Source organism: Osmia lignaria, chromosome 13 (genome assembly GCF_051020975.1).
Source record: "Osmia lignaria lignaria isolate PbOS001 chromosome 13, iyOsmLign1, whole genome shotgun sequence".
Lineage (NCBI taxonomy): Eukaryota > Metazoa > Arthropoda > Insecta > Hymenoptera > Megachilidae > Osmia > Osmia lignaria.
The window spans coordinates 7,916,296-7,934,263 of NC_135044.1; the positions used below are offsets into that span (position 1 = coordinate 7,916,296).

Here is a 17,968-nt window from a genome sequence, read left to right on the forward strand (position 1 = left end):
TGTGTACAATACCTTCTTCATTTTTTTAATGGAAAATTCATATCTTTAATAGTCATCTCTTTTTTGAAATCATAAAAGGCTTACATACATTATTTTTCTTTGAAATAAAGTATTTAGTAGGTGTACTCCCTGCGAGGGAATTCAATACATAATGTTACATTCAATGATGTATTTTGTAACAGAGAAAATAATCGTTATGCTACAATAAAGCTTTTTCATACAGCCTTGCATGTATTCCACGATATGTTCTTAACGAATGAAAAAGTAGTTTTATACGTACTTATTTGGCACGTATACGGAGTAAAGTAAAATTAAAGGAAAGGAAAGCACTTTATAAACGCAGAATTACACGCATACCAAAGATTTCTCGTTCAAGTATGCAAAGGCTGTATGGTAAAGAATGTACAACGTTCTGAACAGAATCATTATCAGAAACAGACATTAAGGAAAATTATTAATAAAACTCTATCAATGGTGCCGATAATGTTAAATACTATTCTACATACACAAATAATATTTTATACACAATGTACAGTCGACGAACGATATAGATTAAATTTCAACAAAGAGATCTCAAAAAAAAAAGCGTATCTCGATTTTGAAAGTTAATCTATAACAGAAAGTTTATCGAGGATTTCAGCTATTTTTCAACCACCTACCGAACTGACCACGGCTGGTCTTCAAACGTTTTTTTGGTGGTTGAGCGTTTGATCTCGAAGAACTGGAACTTCTTAACCGTCTGTTACTCGCGATCGTTACCGATAAAATACTGTGGTCCGTTTCGACTTGATCGTCGATCTTCATCATTCTAACAACCGGCTGAAATTCAATACTCGACCGTCTTTGTTTCAGCTCCGAACTCGTTATAATCGTAGGACTAACTCGGCTGGATAACGTACACTCGACGTCGGAATCCCTGGCTTCCGACGACACGACGGTATCTGTTTGCCGTTTCACGCTTTTCAGACTCTGTTTTTTACACGTAATACTTAAATAAGAATCCTTTTTACAGTTCTCATCGTCGAACACCGCGCCCGAAGACACATTGTTCTTTTTCGCGCGCTTCTTCGAGTATATCCGTTTCCGCGACGTAACTCTACCCTTTTTGTACACGTTATTGCGATGCACGATCTCGGTGTCGGAGATTTCCGAATGATTCTTCGGCTGACGTTTCCTTGGTAACTCGTCCTTTCTGCATAAAATTTCATGTTTCTCGAGGTCCACGCGAGAATCGCAAGTTTCGGATGATGTATTGTCACGCTGTCGTTTCTTTATAGCCGCTTTTGATATAAAGCGTCGCTCGGATATGGAATTAACATCCTTTCGAAACACATTCTCGTGATTCTCATCGTTCCCCGGATCGTTCTCCGATATCTCTTCAACCTCCGTCAGATCTTTTCTGAACGTGTAATTTTCGTTGAGCACGAAATCCCTGTCGGTCTCGTTACAAATATCAGACGCAATTGAATCTATACGAGCTTCCGCGTTTATATGTAAAACAGAGTTATCGAGTATCTCTATACTTTGATCTTTCTTCTCGTTCGGTTCGTTAACAGAGGTGGTGTACATTTCGAATAAACATCCATCGGTTTTTCTTTCGTCAAAACTTAAGATCTGTTCAGTATCTTGCCCTATACTTCCGACCGATCTGGCTATTCTCGTATCAGCTACTTCCGTCAATCCGTTCGAGCTGTTCGTCGTGACCCGCACGTTGCAATTTTTCTGATTCTCATCGCTACCTTTTCCCAATAAATTTCTCCTCTCGCAGTTCGTGTAAGCTAGAGGTTTACTTTGAAGCTTTTTCTTCATTTTATTACCAGGCCATCCTGTTCTGTTTTTCCTCTTTTTCCTTCGTTTCAACGGCGACTCGACGTTGCCTTCGCCGCACTCGGAACTCGCGCACGAGGAGTTTTCTAAACAATTAGCAATCTCGTGACAAGTGTCCAGTAATTCAAGCAAATTAGGAGGTGGTCCCTTGGGAATGGTTGCCTCGTTGGGATTCAATTCCATCTGTGTAGCGTCCAGCTCGAACGAGTCAGCCAATTCCAAATGATCGTCGTTTGCATTCAGCATCTCGTCGATGGTCTTCACCATTTTTTTCAATTCCTCGTCAATGTCTGATTTCAATTCAGCCTTTTGATCCGGTTTAGAAGAGTTCGTCTGTAACCTAACAGTAGGCTGACACTCTTCCATCCTGCACGAATTCGGAGGTCGATGTTGCTGTTCTCTTTTCCTAATTATGGTCGACATGATGGCTAACGTGGATGCATGGCAACGGGGGCTTTTCCTTGGTGATCGTCCGATACAACCCGCGCTTCGTCCCCGTCCTTTTTTCTTGTTCTCGTTTCTGCTTTGATTTTTCAATAAAATTTCGTGAAAATTTTCGATCTCGTACGGTAGAAGAAACGGCTTTTGCGTGTCTCCTTCGCTAAAGTAATGCCAAAATTCAGCACCATTGTCCTGCCGTTGGTACGTTTGATACCATGGCTCGGATTTTGGTATAGCCTCAAAGGAGAATTGCATTTTTTCAACCTCTGGCGAGGGTTTGGACGGATACATTTTCTCCACATCTTTCTGTACCGTTTCCGTATTAATTCCATCTTCGATCTTCTCCATTTGATCTAGCGCCGAAGATTCCTTAATACCGGTCAAAGGTGCCTGATACCTTAATCTACTTCCAGGGGTTTCGAATTTGTAGTAATCAACGTTGTCTTTGATAAGAGCCTCGGCCTGCGTCCGTCTTCTCTTCCTAGCTCGACCCAAGTTCACCGAATCTTGCGAATCCTCCTCAACGGTTTCCGATTTTATAAAAGAACTAGAGTTGAGCGACGAACTAGGGCATATCGAGTTTTCAGTACCGTTGCATTCACTTTCGGTATCTCTCGGCAAAAAACTACTCTGATCTCCGTCGCTTATCTCACTCGAATCGTCCCGTTTAAGTTCGCCGAACATAAAAGACTCCGCTTCGTCGCTTAACAACGACAATTCGGATTTTCTTACACGCTTAAATCGTACAACTACTGGTTTTTCACTAGATGGCACTTCCTTCTTTTCCTCGCTATTCCCCTCTTTCTGTACAGTACATTGCGAATTATTATTCGACAATACACTTGACCTTAATTTACTTCCTAAAACTTCCACTTTATAATAAGCACGATTATCCTCGATCAGACGTTCCTCCACGGACAACCTGTGCCGTCCCCTGGTACTCCTACCGCCTCTTCTGGCTGTTTTCAAATACCTCGATTTATCATCCTTCGTTTCGTTCTTCTCTGTATCGTTCAACGCTTTCTCAACCTTCTGTTCCTCCTTTATGGTGTGACCATTACAAATAATACTCTTCCCATTGATCTCACACGTTTCCGATAATTTTTTCGTACCGGATTCATTATTCTCAAGTTGTACCTTGCAATTTAATTCTTTCGAAGTTTCACTCCTACACACCCTGCAAGACTCAAAACCATTGTGATCATTTGTACTTAAAGTATTTGCACTACAATTATTTTTTATACTTCCATTTATATGCTCGTAATTCCTGTTCTTTATAGGACTTCGTTCTTGTTTGATGCATTCCGTATTCCCGACACCGTCCTCTTCACCACCGCAGGTAACTACCGCCCTTTGTATAACCTGATTACCCGGATCCTTCCGTTTATTACACACAATATTACAATTCCTTTCGTCGTTACACTTCTCATCCAATTCCGCTGTAAACGTTTTTATCTTGTACTCATTGTGCTTCGAGTCTTTCAATTCGTCTTCTTGCGCGAAGTTGTCACCTGGCTCGTCCTCCTCGATCCATATTGTTCCCTTTGCTCGTTTCTTAATAGTAAAACCTTCGAATTTGTCGTAAAACTTTTCCGCCTTGTCGACCTCGTGCCAGGGGCTACCTTTCGACCTCAATAAATGTCCACTTTCGTGTTTCGCGCGGGTACGTAAATTATGAGGCGAGCTTAGCTTCAAATTGAGATTCCTACGATTTCCATTACACTGGCCCATCTTTACATCTTCTACATCAAAATCTCCTAAACTTTTCGAATTTCTAGTAACTTTTCCTTCTGGCAGTACTGGATCATGAAGATTACGATCTCCATTGGAAAACAAATTGCAGTCTTTTCTGCCAAAAAAAAAGAAAAAGGTACATTTATTATTTAATGTTTGACAAAAAGGAACGACATCAGTAAATACAATGTATTTAACGTACTCTATATCTTTTGTTCTATTTAGCTTTAAAAACGCTTCTACGTTGGCTCCTGCGTTAATTAACGTATCCAAGGACAAGAAATTGTCATCGTTTTGAACGAAGCTTAGATGTTGATCGCTTTGTACATGTTTTGATAAATCTCGGTAACTAATACGACAGATTTCACAATAACCGGACACTAGTTGTTCTGTTCTACGTGTACGAGCAGTTGTACGTGGCCGCCGAGTCATTTCTTTATCCTGTTTATAATACAATGCATTATCGTACGTTTAATATCAATAAAACTTTACGAAACATATGAAATGTAAAATTCACGTTACCTCCTCTCGGTTGATACGCTGAATACCTTCCCTATTTTCTTTTACTTCTTTTCGTAATTTTTCCAGCTTTTCTCGTCTTTTCGTATTGAAAGGACACGAGCCTGGATCCCCGTGAAAATTCAGTGTTGGCCACACGGGTAGTTCAACGAACACAGGTCTAGTATTCCTAAATAAAGAGAAACAATTATACAATTGTATAACTTAATATAGTTATACAGATTCTATATTGAACAACATACCTTTGAAAGGATTCAAATTTTAAATAAGGACCCTTAAGATGCCTGACCTTCAATTCTTTAGTCGAACTCTGCTGATTTGAGCGCTTTAATCGTTTTAAGTGATTAGTATCTTCGATAGACGCATAGATTTTGTCAAGCCAAACCTGAAGTTTGTCAATTGCCCAAATAGGAATTCCCCAACTTTGGGCGTTGTAAAGCGGATCCACGGAACACTGTTGTGGCTGTGTCAGAGCACGTTCCAACATTGCATCCACTCGCGATTTCTGTAAAATGTTATATTTGAAATTACGTGTTCATCGAAACGACGATTTATCCAAACATAGTACTTACAGATCTTTGGGTAGTTTGACCCCGTATATTGGTTGTATTAGACAAGGGGCACTCGGGACTAAAAAATGGTGTCGGAGGAGTTGGCATGGGGGTTGGAGTTTCTAAACTCCTCAGCGAGGGAGGTCCCCCGCTGCCTCCACTGGCACAACCCCATTTATGTTTTTCAAAATTTATGTAACCACTTTTATCTACCCTGTCGCTAATTACCAGATGAACGCTTCGTACTAAAAATAATTCTATTACCTAGAAAAAACAAAATGAATCATATTTAGACAAGCTTTTATCTAGATGTTAGATGAATTTCCAATTACCGTAGTAGAAAAGGTCTATGGAATATCTAAAAATGAAATGATTACCTTGGTGAAATGAAGCGTAGCAAAGAAATAAAGGGAGAAAATGAAAATGAAGGAAACAACAACAAGATGAGCTGAGAACAAAAGCTGCCAAGTCTTTGATCATTTAACTGAGAAGAATAAGATTGGAGGCTGCACCAAGGAAATACCATTGAATGTAGACGCTCGGTGATAAGTGATCCGTTAACGGACTTACAAACACACGTTTACATCGCGGTATGCTGACGTCAAAGAATTTCGTTTTCTTCTCAAGCACAACGGAACGCGCTATCAAACGAATTTCCAGAAATGCTCGCCATCCGTACGTAGATGGAAATCTTCATGTAGTTGACAATGGTTGCCGCATTGTTACACACCGTTCTAATAATACGTTAGAAACCGCAAAACCAGGACAATAACGAAGCACGTGGGATCAAACGAAACGAAACGATTTTTAAGTGTTTTGAACGAAATGTTCGTGTAAAAATGTAAATCCACGGAAACTGGAATAATCAGTGAATTTACACTCGATTACTGCTGTCAAGCGGTCTCGAAACGCACGAAAGCTTCACAGAAAACAACTTCCTCGAACAGTTCTGTTTATCAGTTTGCAATTTTCCAAATATTTTCCCTTTCGCGTTTAGGACCGTTTTACTAGGGAATTCACGATAATATATTTCTGGAGGTAAATTCATCGAGATATACGTTGAATGATCAAAAGGAAAGGATCGAGGGAAAGCAAAAGAGCGCTGGGACGCGCAACGAGATCGTTACTCGCGGGGGAGAACTGTCACGCACAAAATGGCCATTCGCCGTTAACAGCTTGGCAGACGAGCCTGGTGGCGGCGCTTTACGTTCTTGCTCGCTCTCCTTCGCCGAATACTGCGACAAAGCGGATACTCTAGTCTCGTTGAATACGTGAAAATCGCTTTTTCCTGTATTTTCGCGTCCATACTTTTTGTTTTTTCAAACCACAACACAACAGTTGAAAGCGACGAATCTGCCCCACTTCGTCGTACTTCACGGATTACCCTAAAGATGGCGCGACGCGACCCGGTTTTTTTAGCGGTTGTTTGTCAACAGAAATATTTTACGATAATTTATACCTTCAAATTATATCATCTCTATCGTTGATTAGTAAGTACATGTAATTACGATATTATCTTTCGTTGCATTGAAAGCGAACGATGTAAAATTAGAATCATCTCCAATAACCTTATTCTGTCTCACTGCTGTTATCCTAAGCTTATTTCTGTCTCGATCTTGATTATAGATCTTGTTGATATCGGATTAATAAATTTCATATTTACACAACTGTATCCAAGATATATATTTTTCCGAAGATTTTAGAATCTATCCTTGAATTTTTTTTGTTACGATCGTACACAAGTTGACGTTAATACGATATACAAATGGTAGTTATAAGTGAGACAGGCGAGAAGCGAGACAGACGAAAGAAGCGTACAAAAGTAAGCAAGAAAGTGATGAATCTCGAGAAAAATAGAGGGGAGAAGTACTGAAACAAGTTATGAATGGACTAAGTTATTATAATGAACCAACGATAGGAAAATTTTACAAGGATAAAATCTGAATGTTTGACCAATATTATCCAAGTACAATTAAACGCTTACCCCTCCCAAATCTTTGATTTTTGATTCTATTTTGGTTGTAGTAGCATGATTCTTTATATCCAAATAAAATGATTTTCCTTCCAATGGTTTCAAATCTTTCTGTGTGTGACCATCTGAAATGTCACAGAAATATATTAATGTTACTACGATTGATAGGGTATAATTTTTAAATATTCCAAAACAAAGATGTAATAGTTTGTGTAAATCAGAGAATAACAATATTTACAATTCTATCCATTCCATATATTTCGATGACACGATTACACGTTCGCGTCACTTCAGTGACGTCAGTGAAGAGGTAAAAAAAAATATAATGACAAAGAGTCGAAATAAAATATTGTTAAAAGAAATTAAACAACACAACATTTTATCGGTTAAATGTACAAAGTTATTGCACATATTGAAATTACCCTACAAGTACCAAAACGGTTATAATAACGTAACTGCGCGGAAAAGGGAGGGAAGATTTTCTACCTAAATACATGTTTTGTGAAGTAGGTAAGAGAAAACCGTTTACAGGTTATTTTCATACATCAGATATTAATCATTAGTTTCTATAGAATATATGTGCATATATTAAACATACGTGAATGCTTGCTTAATTTCTTTTCTCTCGGTGACTGCTTGTGTTCTTGATGCTGAATTTTGGACGGCGATACCATTCCTATGCTATACACCGCACAGACAGCAACGATATTTTTCTTTCACTGTATTTTAGTATGTTTAAAACACTTCCCATTCTCACAAATGTACCACATATCGTCACAGATATTTCTCTGCATATTCACCAATTAGATGCATTTGTTTAAGAAACCGTTATTAATTAAGAACAACTTTCATCTTGGTAAAAGCACCCAAATTGCTCTCACTGTCTCGACAAACTGAAGTTATTCACAACCTAGAATGGATGTTTCAAAAATATATAGAACATATTTGTAAGGGTAGGCACTACAAGAGAAAGAAATGTCCCTAGACTCGTCGAATTTTTTAAAAATAAATACCTTGGAAATTTACACTTCACTATCTGTTTACATCTATGAATTTGTTGAAATTATAATCAAATTATAATATTTATTTCACACAGTGTTACCATATGTTTGTTTATATACGTATGTATCTATTGTGATAGATCTTAAGTGAATACATTTAATTGAATTGATATAGATCTGTAGCATTTTATGAAATGTGCTGCATATTTCATCATTACACAAGTACTTTCTGTTATAAAACAGGAAAATTACTCATTACATTAGCATAGCTTTGTTTTTAAAGTTGGTAAGGAAATACTGAAGTTTTTTTACCTTATTATTACATACAAGGTTTCATCTATTATCTGATTTAGATTTATTATTTCATATGATGCTCTTATCTAGTAGCTTATCTAAAATTCAATAAGAAACCAAGATAAATAATAGTATTTCATTTAACTGTTAGTAAAGATTATAGTTCTATAATTTTGTTGGAGGTATTATTTATGTGAACTTTACTTAAATTATTGAACTTCTTATTTAATTTACTGTTTTGTTAGAATAAATTTTGCATATAGTGCAAGAACATGGATACATTTCCTACGCAAAGGTACGAACCAAAGATTGAAAGTTTTGATACATGCATGATTGATGCTACAAATCAACAGCGAGAGATATCTCAAGCAGTAAGCAGACAAGTATCCTCTCAAGCAATTGAAGTTGAAAATCAAGAAAATCATGAGACTTCAAATTTACATCAACATCAACAACAACAACAACAACAGCAGCAGCAGCAGCAGCAGCAGCAAAATCAACAGGATCAGCCTAATGAAATGACACAGATACAATCAAATACTCAACAAAGTATGACTCTTACTCCAATTCGATTACCAGCCATTCTTGATGGAGAATTCTTTACAGTAATTAGAGTAGAAGATACTAATGTAACAGTCCGTTGTTTACAGTGCCAAAAGCACTTAAATGGAAATTTAAAATCTACAGGAAACTTTCTAAGTCATATTAAAGTAAGATGTATTTGCTTTTGAAGTATTTTAATGTTAACATAATTATTTTGTGTTCATTAATTAAAGTATTCTGCAGAGAGTACATCCTTTTATGGTTGAGAAAATTAAATGTAAGTCAAATCAAAGAAAACCTGCCATGGTATACATTGATTTATCAGCTGCTAAATATCCAAAAATAGTAAGAACAAAAAGAGGATATAGGAAATGTTATAAGACAGTAAGTGCACTATTTATGATCTTAATTTTTAAAAAACAAATGTAATTTTATTCTAATCTAAACATTTATATTTATCTAGGACGAATGTCAACTAGGAAATGAAGAAACATTTGATCAGTCTAATGAATGGACTGAATCTCCATTAAATCATAAACATAAGTCAGACATTGAATCTCCTGATCTCTTGAAAATATCACATAATAATTCATTTGTAGTGGAAGATGAATTTGATGCAATTGGACGAAATGTTGCTGCAAAACTTAGAAATATGAGATTAGACCAAAGAATTATAGCTGAAAAGTTATTAAATGATATCTTGTTTGAAGCACAATTAGGAAATCTTCATAGAGATTCTAATATACATGTGTGAGAATTACATTCTCTTAACTAAAGAAGACATATGTGTGTAAGTAAGCAATGTGAATATAACTGAATAGGTGTATGATAAGGCTCATGTTATTTACCAAATCAAATTTATTAATACATCTCTATTAATGATATTATATCACTTTAATCATAGTGATTTTAAAGTGTTTTTAAAATTAAGCAGTCAGATATAAATAATGTGATATATTTTACATATATATTTTTTAGTTTATATTCTGTATATCGTACGTAAGTAATTTTTAATAAATTCCTACTCAAAATTATCTTCAGAGATGAAAACATAGATAAAAAGATAAACATATTTTAATACTTGTAAGTATTTAAATAAGTATTTACAAATATTTTAGTATGTATATATATTACATACTGTAATATGTATATTTATATAATATATATATATGTATATAATACTGTAAATATTATATAAGTATAAAATTTATAAATAAGGAAAAATGCTGCCGAATATAATTATTGTTTGGAACATTTTCTATAAATATTTAATACAAATAGCTACCTGTAATATATAACATTGTATGAAAAATACATTTTTAATATTAAGATTTAATAATTAATATCAGTCCTTAATGTTTCGTTTAACATTTAAAAATTGTAATTATAATTTGTCATTACACGAATTATTTTATTTCTTATTACCATGCAATAAGAGTAATAATTAGTCTTATTACCATGTAATATTTCTCTGTTATATCTACTTTTACTTTCTATATAACATGATAATGAAAACAATTCACATAAATATGCAAAAAAATAGTATCAATACATGATATAGAAACAGATTAAAGCATTTTTATAATCACAACTCAATGAACTTATTACCACGAAAAAATTTTATGCGTTTGTCAACTGGTATATACCCTATGTTTCTTTGGTTTTAATAAAGTACAATAAATAATGGTTGATGAAACACATAGCGACATACTTCCGAAAATTACGTAAAATATATAAGTATACCAAAATCCATCCCAATCTGCATTGAAATACCAAGTTAATGTCAGACACGTGTTTTGTACTAATACAAAGATATAATATGGCAATACCCATTTGTCTGCATATTTAAATTTGATTCTATATTCAATTAAACTAATTATATAAACTAATCCCAACCACAAATTAACGAAAAAGGTAATAATGTCATAATATTTTACATAATAAAAGAGATATATCAACATTACAATATAATGTACACCAAGAACAATGGCTAAGTATAATGGATAAAATTCATTAAATACAGCAATAGCGAGTATACGAGCTAGAATGAAAAAGAACCACCATAGAAAGCATAAAAATTTGCCAACAGGATCATCTTCTTCTAAACCTTTTTTCGAATATCTTCGTTGCGGAACTCTTAAATTTTGTGTGCTATCTTTTTCATTGATTTCTGTACCAGACAATGATTTAATAAATGTTTCGGATTCCTGATGTTCTGTAACTGTACAAATAGAGTCTGGTCTTGGTGGAGCTGGTACATCTGGTACAAGCAAAGGTGCAACTGTAGTAATTCCACGTAAAGGAGTCGGAGGTGGTATAATTTGTACATTTTTTGGTGGTAAAGGAGGTGTTACAGACACTTGACGATCTAAAGGAACGTGAGAACCTGATTGTTCTTTTTCTTCATTTTCAATTTTTATAGATTCATTTTGATTTTCAGAATCTTGTATTGCTTCATTTACATGCACAGTAGTTTCTTCTTTTACATTGCATGATTTTAGAGGAGTCTTTTCTTCAAGGTCACAAATTTCCTATTTATAAGAGTTAAATTAATATTTGAACAAATAACATATAATCATATAATGTCTTATACTCAAGTACCTGAACACAATATTTTTTTAACCACATTGCCCATGGTAATTTTCTACCATTAATACGTTGACTTTCAAATCTTTGAAAAGAGGTAGTTTGAACAGCAAGTATCACAACAGACATAAGAATAGAAATCACCTTTACAACAACTGTAAAAACGTTTTTGGTATTTTTATATTTATAGTTCAATTACAATTAGGTTCTGTGTAACATGATAAAGTACCTGATTGATGACTTTGGTGGAAAGATCCTTCACGAAAAAGCAAATGTATTTGAAAAATAGCTTGAGGAGCAGCCTGAAACCATGCTTGTAAAAAAAAATATAATTCTATAGCTGCAGGAGCAGCTGCTAGGTTTAGAGTCTTTGTTCTCTCTGTCCCTGTTAAAATAATAGCATCTATACATAGTACCATGAGACCTGCATACCTAGTAAAGAATTGCAAATCATATTAATAATGATTTTTAATATTAGTGTTAATTCTAAGCATTAAGTAATAATACCTGTAAAGACAAAAGAAAACAAAGCCAATCAGCTGGCAAAATTGAAGGCAAAACCAACCAAATATGCCCTTTGTCAATTTATCATCATCTGTCATCCACCAATCTGGTCTTGAAACAGTTAACATAAAGTATGCAATTGCAGGTGCATATATGAAACCAATAGTACAACATCCCCATACTGGATTATTTTCTCTAAAATGTTGCTCGGCAACTACTAAGTCAGCAGAGAAATGAATTATATATATCATACAAGAGATTAATGTTGGGATCAAGAAAACCAGATAAATCTGTTCAGTTGATTTCAAAGGAATTTGCAAAAAACGAGTTGATTTTTTTTCACAAACTGAATCTAAATTGTTTGCCATCTTTTGAGACTAGACAAATTTTGTCTATCTTTTCATTTTTCTTTCTTTTATTTTTTTCAGTAATAATACTGTCTAAAATATCCTGAAATTATCTTGTAATTGCCTGAAAAATAAAATTTTTGTATCAAAATACATATTAAGTTCAAAGGATAACTTTTCTTTTTTTTTTTTTTTTTGTAAAGAAAAACAGACGGAAATTTATATTCAAATATAAACATTTCAATATTTAAATGAATTAAATAAATTATTTATTACAAACTTAAATACATTACCTAAACAGTGTTGAAAACTAATCGTCCTTTCATTCACAAGAAAATTAAATAATTTTTTAAAAGAATTCTTTATCACTGGATCATATTATTCTAAATTACTGTATGAAGAATTACTTTTTATCAGATAAATCACGAATAAAATGCAAAACTGTTGACACAAATGATCCAAAAATGGTAAGGATAAATTATCCTTATCACGTTCTATTTAATACACGATATCAAGAATCAGATATAAACCAAATTCAATGAAGAAAGAATAAGTACGTATGTATTCGAATGATTAGTCAGCGTTTGAAATGAAATTGATAATTCGATAAGATTCCATTTTGCTTGTCAGTGATAAAGCGTCTTCCGATATGGACGCTGCCTCAGTGGCGAATGCTTCAGACAAGTGCGTTAAATACAAATGAAGTAAAAAACACGGGTGGGAGGGAGGTGTTCATCCGTAGGAATATTAATTATGAAATACGTTGTATATCAATTTGATATCATTATATAATAACCTGTATAATACTCATTTTATTATCATTTAAGATATTTATAGTTTATTAAGTAAACAAAGTTTTGTTTTTGTAATACTTCTGATCCTTATTTTGATAAAGATCATTAAAATATAAAACAAATAATTCTGCAAAGTTAAAAACACTCATCCATTTGTTACTATTTATTTAGTTTTTACAATAAAATGGTACTATAATGTATAATGTTTACATAATTGTTATGAACTTTGAACTTGTACAGCTTCATTTTGTTCATCATTTTCAAGAGGTTCCAAATCAGACAGGAATGCATTGTATTGTTCCATAATATCTTCAGATGCGCTTTTACACTTATCATCATAATCAGGACCAACTGACCACAGTGTTTCTAAATCATATAATGGTCTAGCAGATTTAGAAAAAATATGCAATGCTATATTTCCTAAACAATGGAAGCAATAAATGATAACATTATTTTAAAAACAGTATTAATATTATGAGATATAATAAGAAACATACCTAGATCTAAGGCTATCCAATGATTTGAATCTTTTCCTTCAATCTTTGGTATCAAATCTGTCTTATGTCTTTTTAATTTATATACTTTACGAACAAATTCAGCAAGTGCTTGCATATGCTTATTTGATTTACCTGTAACTACAACCATATAGTCAACATATGATAATTCAGGAGGTACTGAAGCCACAAAGATATTTTTAGCATTTTCCTTTTGTAGTAATAATACAAGATCCTCTATTTTAAATACTCCATTTGTGCCACCTTTAAGTTCATTAATATCTTGTTAAATATTATACATAATTGTTTTCCAATACAATAACATCAACATGTCTTAACTTACGTTCTAAATTGATACCCTCATAAGGATCATGATCTTCCTTCTCAATTCTTAAGTCTTCTAAATTAATTGTTTCTTGTGTTTCACTAACGTCGTAGATAATTTCTGCATTTTTGTCTTCAAAAATTTCATGAGTGATATTAATTGAACCGGGTAGGTTATGCGACTGGTTTTGATCATCATGCTTAATACATTTTTGGTTATTCGTTGAAAAATTCTTAACTTGTTTTAATAAAGAATACGTTATAATTTTATTTGTACGAGGTTTAGAATATTCACATAATAACTTCTTTGATCGCGATAAAGTTTGTATTAGACGCATTCGCATGGTGCAGTATGTAGGAAACAAGGTTATGTTTATATTGATTGGCAACAAATACGTACAATTCATACATAACCTATATTTATATTACATAAAGTTGGCAACAATGAATTAATCCTTAATAATTACAATGCAGAAAGGGTTAAGAATAAGGTTTTATATAATTTAAAAGATCAATTTATTAAATTGTACAAGAAGCATACATTAATAAAATGCTCTCTGTACTAGAAATATTCGCATTAAGTGTCAAGTTGTTGGAGTAACAATGTGCAGCCTGATGTGGTTGGTGTTATTTCTAGTGCTGAAATGTTATAAAATTAATATATAAAAATCTTTGTATTGAAACTGTTGAAGTGTTTGCAATTTTTATGATTCATAATATACTTACAGAGATTGTGAATTAAGATTCACTTAGACCTCGCACGCATCTTCCTCCTTTTACGCTTTAGCCTACGCATCCTCTTTTTTCGCCACTGAAAGTTTAAAGTAACCTTAATTAATTTCTAATATTCTATGTTCAAAACGATATATCACTTTCTGTATTGAAACACTCGAAATTAAATTACTGTTAACTTTGAAAGATAATGTTCAAATAAAAGAAGTATAATACACATGTGGTAACTGAAAGTTCTGAAGGAAAATGACTACTGAAACAATTATTAAGTATTTAAACATTTCATATCTGATACTGTATAAAAATAATAACATTTATACGAAGTATTAATATTATCTTACCTTCGCTCTCATTTTAAGTCTGTGAGGTTTTTAGATTATTCTAGAATATCTTGATTACTTTCAGATTTATTTCTTCAACTTCTTCCACCGTTCAATGCCAAAATGGTAGAGAAACAGCGTCGTTAGAGGTAGGGTATAACTCGAATTATAGAAATCACTACCAGAGGGCAGAATAAAAAAGCGATTCCTGTGCCATCTGTTTAAAGACGGTGGAAACTATGTGCTTCCGCGTTTTCCCGCGTTCAAAGTGTATTCCCGCGAAAAACCGCGCCATACAGCATGTGATACGCAATGCAGTTGCACGAATAAGAAATAAGTGTATTTTATATATTAAAACTTAGTAAGCAATATTAATAAACGCGACAATTAAAGTGTGTTTAAAAAAATATTTTGTGTAATCGTTTTGCGAACAAAGCGTTGTAGGTTAAAAAATAACAGAATAAGAATGTCAGAAAATTGACGTATGTATTTAACATATATTACTCTGTTTGTAAAGGACAAATTTTTCCAAAAAGTAAAGTTTGTGTATGTTAATACCGTAAGTGCCTTAAAACATACGTAAAAATGTCAGGTATTCAAACAACAATTCCGTTTAATGTACGAAAGAAATGTTCATTTTACGGAAGCAAACGTAATGCAATAATACAAGATTTTACCGATGCGACTGCTAGAGATTCTTCTTACAAATATACACCAACTGTAAAGAAAGTAATTACTTTAAGTAGCAGTGAATCAGATTCAGATTCAGAAAATGTTTTGGTGGAGAGTAATATAAAATCTTGTGATAAGAGTACAATCATCCACACTCCGCGACGTACTCGGAAGTCTGACGGATCTGATGGTTTGTAAATTGAATTTTCTGTAGTTTTAAACTCTTTTCTATATGTATTATTAAGAAAAATATTAAAATATTTGTTTCAGAAGAACATACTCCAACACCTCCAAAACAAAAAAGAATGGGCAATACATTGCCACTATCATCTCCATCAACACCCTCTACCCTTTTTGATAAGCTGAATATAATGTCACCCCCTGGCAAAGAAGAAAAATTAGTCCCTAAAAAATTATTTAGTTCTGAAAAGTATCGAAATGCCCGTAAAGCTTTACATAGTTCAGTACCTGAGAATTTGCCTGGCAGAGAAATGGAACTAAATCAATTACAAGAATTCATGGAAGGGCATTTAAAGAATGAAACATCAGGCTCATTATACGTATCAGGACCTCCTGGTACTGGAAAAACAGCATGCCTTTCAAAATTAATGTTAAAGCCTGAATTTAAATCACAGTTTAAAGTTATCTATGTTAATTGTACCACTATGAAATCTGCAACTACAATTTATGCGAAAATTATTCAAGAATTGGGTTTATCTACATCAAAAACTGTAAAAGACAAAAAAGCAGCTATTGAAAAATACTTAATTTCTAAACATAAAATGTTATTAATGATTTTGGATGAAATAGATCAATTAGAAAGCAAAAATCAATCTGTATTATATTCTATTTTCGAATGGCCATCAATGCATAATTCAAAACTGATTCTGGTTGGCATTGCTAATGCTTTGGATTTGACAGATAGGATATTGCCAAGGTTACAGGCTAGATGTGAACTAAAACCAAAGTTGATGCACTTTTCATCATACACAAAACAGCAAATATCTAATATAATATCTGATAGATTAAGTGAAGCAAAGGTATCTGATTTATTCACTGGACCTGCAATACAGATGTTATCTGGAAAAGTTGCTGCTATTTCTGGAGATATTAGAAGAGCATTGGATATCAGTAGAAGAGTAATTGAGTTTGCAGAGTCCCATAAATTGGAACAAGTGTTACAACCAATGAATAACACAGGTATGTTAAGTTATTTATTGAGAAAATGATTTTAAATTAAGGTAGCACATAATCATGTTTAATAAAAGATCATTTCTGTAATAGAAATAGATACAAGTAGTCCTAAAAAGCAACCTACAGGAGAGAAACCTGTAGATTTAAAAGAAATCATTGCAGTTTTAAATGATGTTTATGGAGGATCTCAAAATATTGAAAAAGAAGAAAGCACATTTCCTTTACAACAAAAGTTGTTATTGTGTTCTCTTCTACTTATTTTAAACAAAGGAAGAATTAAAGATGTGACAGTGAGAAAAGTAAGTTTATAATGGTATAAATATATTTGTTGATGAAAATTAATTTTAATTTGTATCATTGTAAATATTTTAGTTACATGAAGTGTATAAAAAAGTTTGCAAAAAACGGAATATTCATGCCGTTGACGCTTCAGAGTTCTTTAATTTATGTTCCTTGATAGAAACTAGAGGTATTTTAAAATTAGTAAGAAAAAAGGAACCTCGGTTATCAAAAGTTAATTTGGAATGGGACCAAGAAGAATTGGATGCAGCTTTACAAGACAAAAATATGATGGCAGAAATCATCAATGACATAAGTTGTTTGTAGTACTTATTATTATTTGTTAGGTTGTATATTGTGTTTATTAAGCAGCATAGAACATTATATTTTTATAACGCTATATGACAATTGTTTTACAGTATATAACTTATAAATTAGCATGTTCTATTAAATTATTGTGTTTTTAAAGTTATCATATAATTAGTTGATTGCAATATCTAATATGTATATAGTGTATGTCATAAATTCTCAGCCTTTAAAAAGTTTTGTTTAAAAATTGTATGTATAAGATGTTACACCATATTTTTTCGAACGTTTGTAACAAGTAGATAGCGCACGGCTTTATTTAAAATTATGTTTTACCATCGCTCGGTTTTCTTTAAGTTTTAATAAATTTATTATATTTTTAATGATTTTCGTTACTCATTGTTTCTGTCAGATGCTATGTAAAAATGCATGTAGCAATTTTCTGACCGCCCTATATACAAGCATTGCCGTTCGGTAATTCTCCTATAATTGTATAGAGGGCTATTTCGTTTGACATTCGTTTCACATTGTACA

The 17,968-nt window shown here is 33.0% G+C and overlaps 5 protein-coding genes across 17 annotated transcripts; 2 read left to right on the plus strand and 3 right to left on the minus strand.

Annotated features, from left to right (window-relative positions):
* Positions 1 to 636: 636 nt before the first annotated feature.
* Positions 637 to 7,920, minus strand: LOC117602407 (uncharacterized). 5 transcript variants are annotated; one of them, XM_034320369.2, is made up of 7 exons: positions 7,643 to 7,920; positions 7,057 to 7,169; positions 5,094 to 5,336; positions 4,764 to 5,026; positions 4,525 to 4,690; positions 4,205 to 4,443; positions 637 to 4,117 (listed from the first exon to the last, which is right to left on the minus strand). In XM_034320369.2, the coding sequence occupies exons 1-7, from the start codon at positions 7,716 to 7,718 to the stop codon at positions 637 to 639; spliced, it is 4,581 nt and encodes a 1,526-aa protein (XP_034176260.2). In that variant the 5' UTR covers positions 7,719 to 7,920. The 5 variants fall into 5 exon arrangements, with proteins under 5 accessions (XP_034176260.2, XP_034176266.2, XP_034176262.2 ...); XM_034320375.2 differs by lacking the exons at positions 7,057 to 7,169; positions 7,643 to 7,920 and adding an exon at positions 5,651 to 6,217; XM_034320371.2 differs by lacking the exons at positions 7,057 to 7,169; positions 7,643 to 7,920 and adding an exon at positions 5,643 to 6,217.
* On the plus strand, positions 6,253 to 9,907 carry LOC117602412 (uncharacterized). 7 transcript variants are annotated; one of them, XM_034320391.2, is made up of 5 exons: positions 8,182 to 8,331; positions 8,585 to 8,888; positions 8,946 to 9,049; positions 9,126 to 9,266; positions 9,346 to 9,907. In XM_034320391.2, the coding sequence occupies exons 2-5, from the start codon at positions 8,612 to 8,614 to the stop codon at positions 9,634 to 9,636; spliced, it is 813 nt and encodes a 270-aa protein (XP_034176282.2). In that variant the 5' UTR covers positions 8,182 to 8,331; positions 8,585 to 8,611; the 3' UTR covers positions 9,637 to 9,907. The 7 variants fall into 7 exon arrangements, with proteins under 7 accessions (XP_034176278.2, XP_034176279.2, XP_034176275.2 ...); XM_034320387.2 differs by lacking the exon at positions 8,182 to 8,331 and adding an exon at positions 6,253 to 6,562 and having other exon boundaries at positions 8,585 to 9,049; positions 9,346 to 9,905; XM_034320388.2 differs by lacking the exon at positions 8,182 to 8,331 and adding an exon at positions 7,330 to 7,554 and having other exon boundaries at positions 8,585 to 9,049; positions 9,346 to 9,905.
* A 423-nt stretch (positions 9,908 to 10,330) lies between these two features.
* On the minus strand, positions 10,331 to 13,048 carry LOC117601823 (uncharacterized). The gene is made up of 5 exons (XM_034319021.2): positions 12,613 to 13,048; positions 11,976 to 12,443; positions 11,698 to 11,900; positions 11,484 to 11,623; positions 10,331 to 11,413 (listed from the first exon to the last, which is right to left on the minus strand). The coding sequence occupies exons 2-5, from the start codon at positions 12,338 to 12,340 to the stop codon at positions 10,514 to 10,516; spliced, it is 1,608 nt and encodes a 535-aa protein (XP_034174912.1). The 5' UTR covers positions 12,341 to 12,443; positions 12,613 to 13,048; the 3' UTR covers positions 10,331 to 10,513.
* A 197-nt stretch (positions 13,049 to 13,245) lies between these two features.
* On the minus strand, positions 13,246 to 14,336 carry RsfS312 (ribosomal silencing factor RsfS-like protein, 312). 2 transcript variants are annotated; one of them, XM_034319023.2, is made up of 3 exons: positions 13,951 to 14,336; positions 13,611 to 13,748; positions 13,246 to 13,533 (listed from the first exon to the last, which is right to left on the minus strand). In XM_034319023.2, the coding sequence occupies exons 1-3, from the start codon at positions 14,273 to 14,275 to the stop codon at positions 13,331 to 13,333; spliced, it is 666 nt and encodes a 221-aa protein (XP_034174914.1). In that variant the 5' UTR covers positions 14,276 to 14,336; the 3' UTR covers positions 13,246 to 13,330. The 2 variants fall into 2 exon arrangements, with proteins under 2 accessions (XP_034174914.1, XP_034174913.1); XM_034319022.2 differs by having other exon boundaries at positions 13,253 to 13,533; positions 13,611 to 13,871; positions 13,951 to 14,331.
* Positions 14,337 to 14,982: 646 nt separating this feature from the next.
* Cdc6 (Cell division cycle 6) lies at positions 14,983 to 17,797 on the plus strand. 2 transcript variants are annotated; one of them, XM_034319020.2, is made up of 4 exons: positions 14,983 to 15,845; positions 15,929 to 16,855; positions 16,940 to 17,148; positions 17,222 to 17,797. In XM_034319020.2, exons 1-4 carry the CDS (start codon positions 15,569 to 15,571, stop codon positions 17,453 to 17,455), a joined length of 1,647 nt encoding a protein of 548 aa, XP_034174911.1. In that variant the 5' UTR covers positions 14,983 to 15,568; the 3' UTR covers positions 17,456 to 17,797. The 2 variants fall into 2 exon arrangements, with proteins under 2 accessions (XP_034174911.1, XP_034174910.1); XM_034319019.2 differs by having other exon boundaries at positions 14,984 to 15,845; positions 15,926 to 16,855.
* Positions 17,798 to 17,968: the final 171 nt, after the last annotated feature.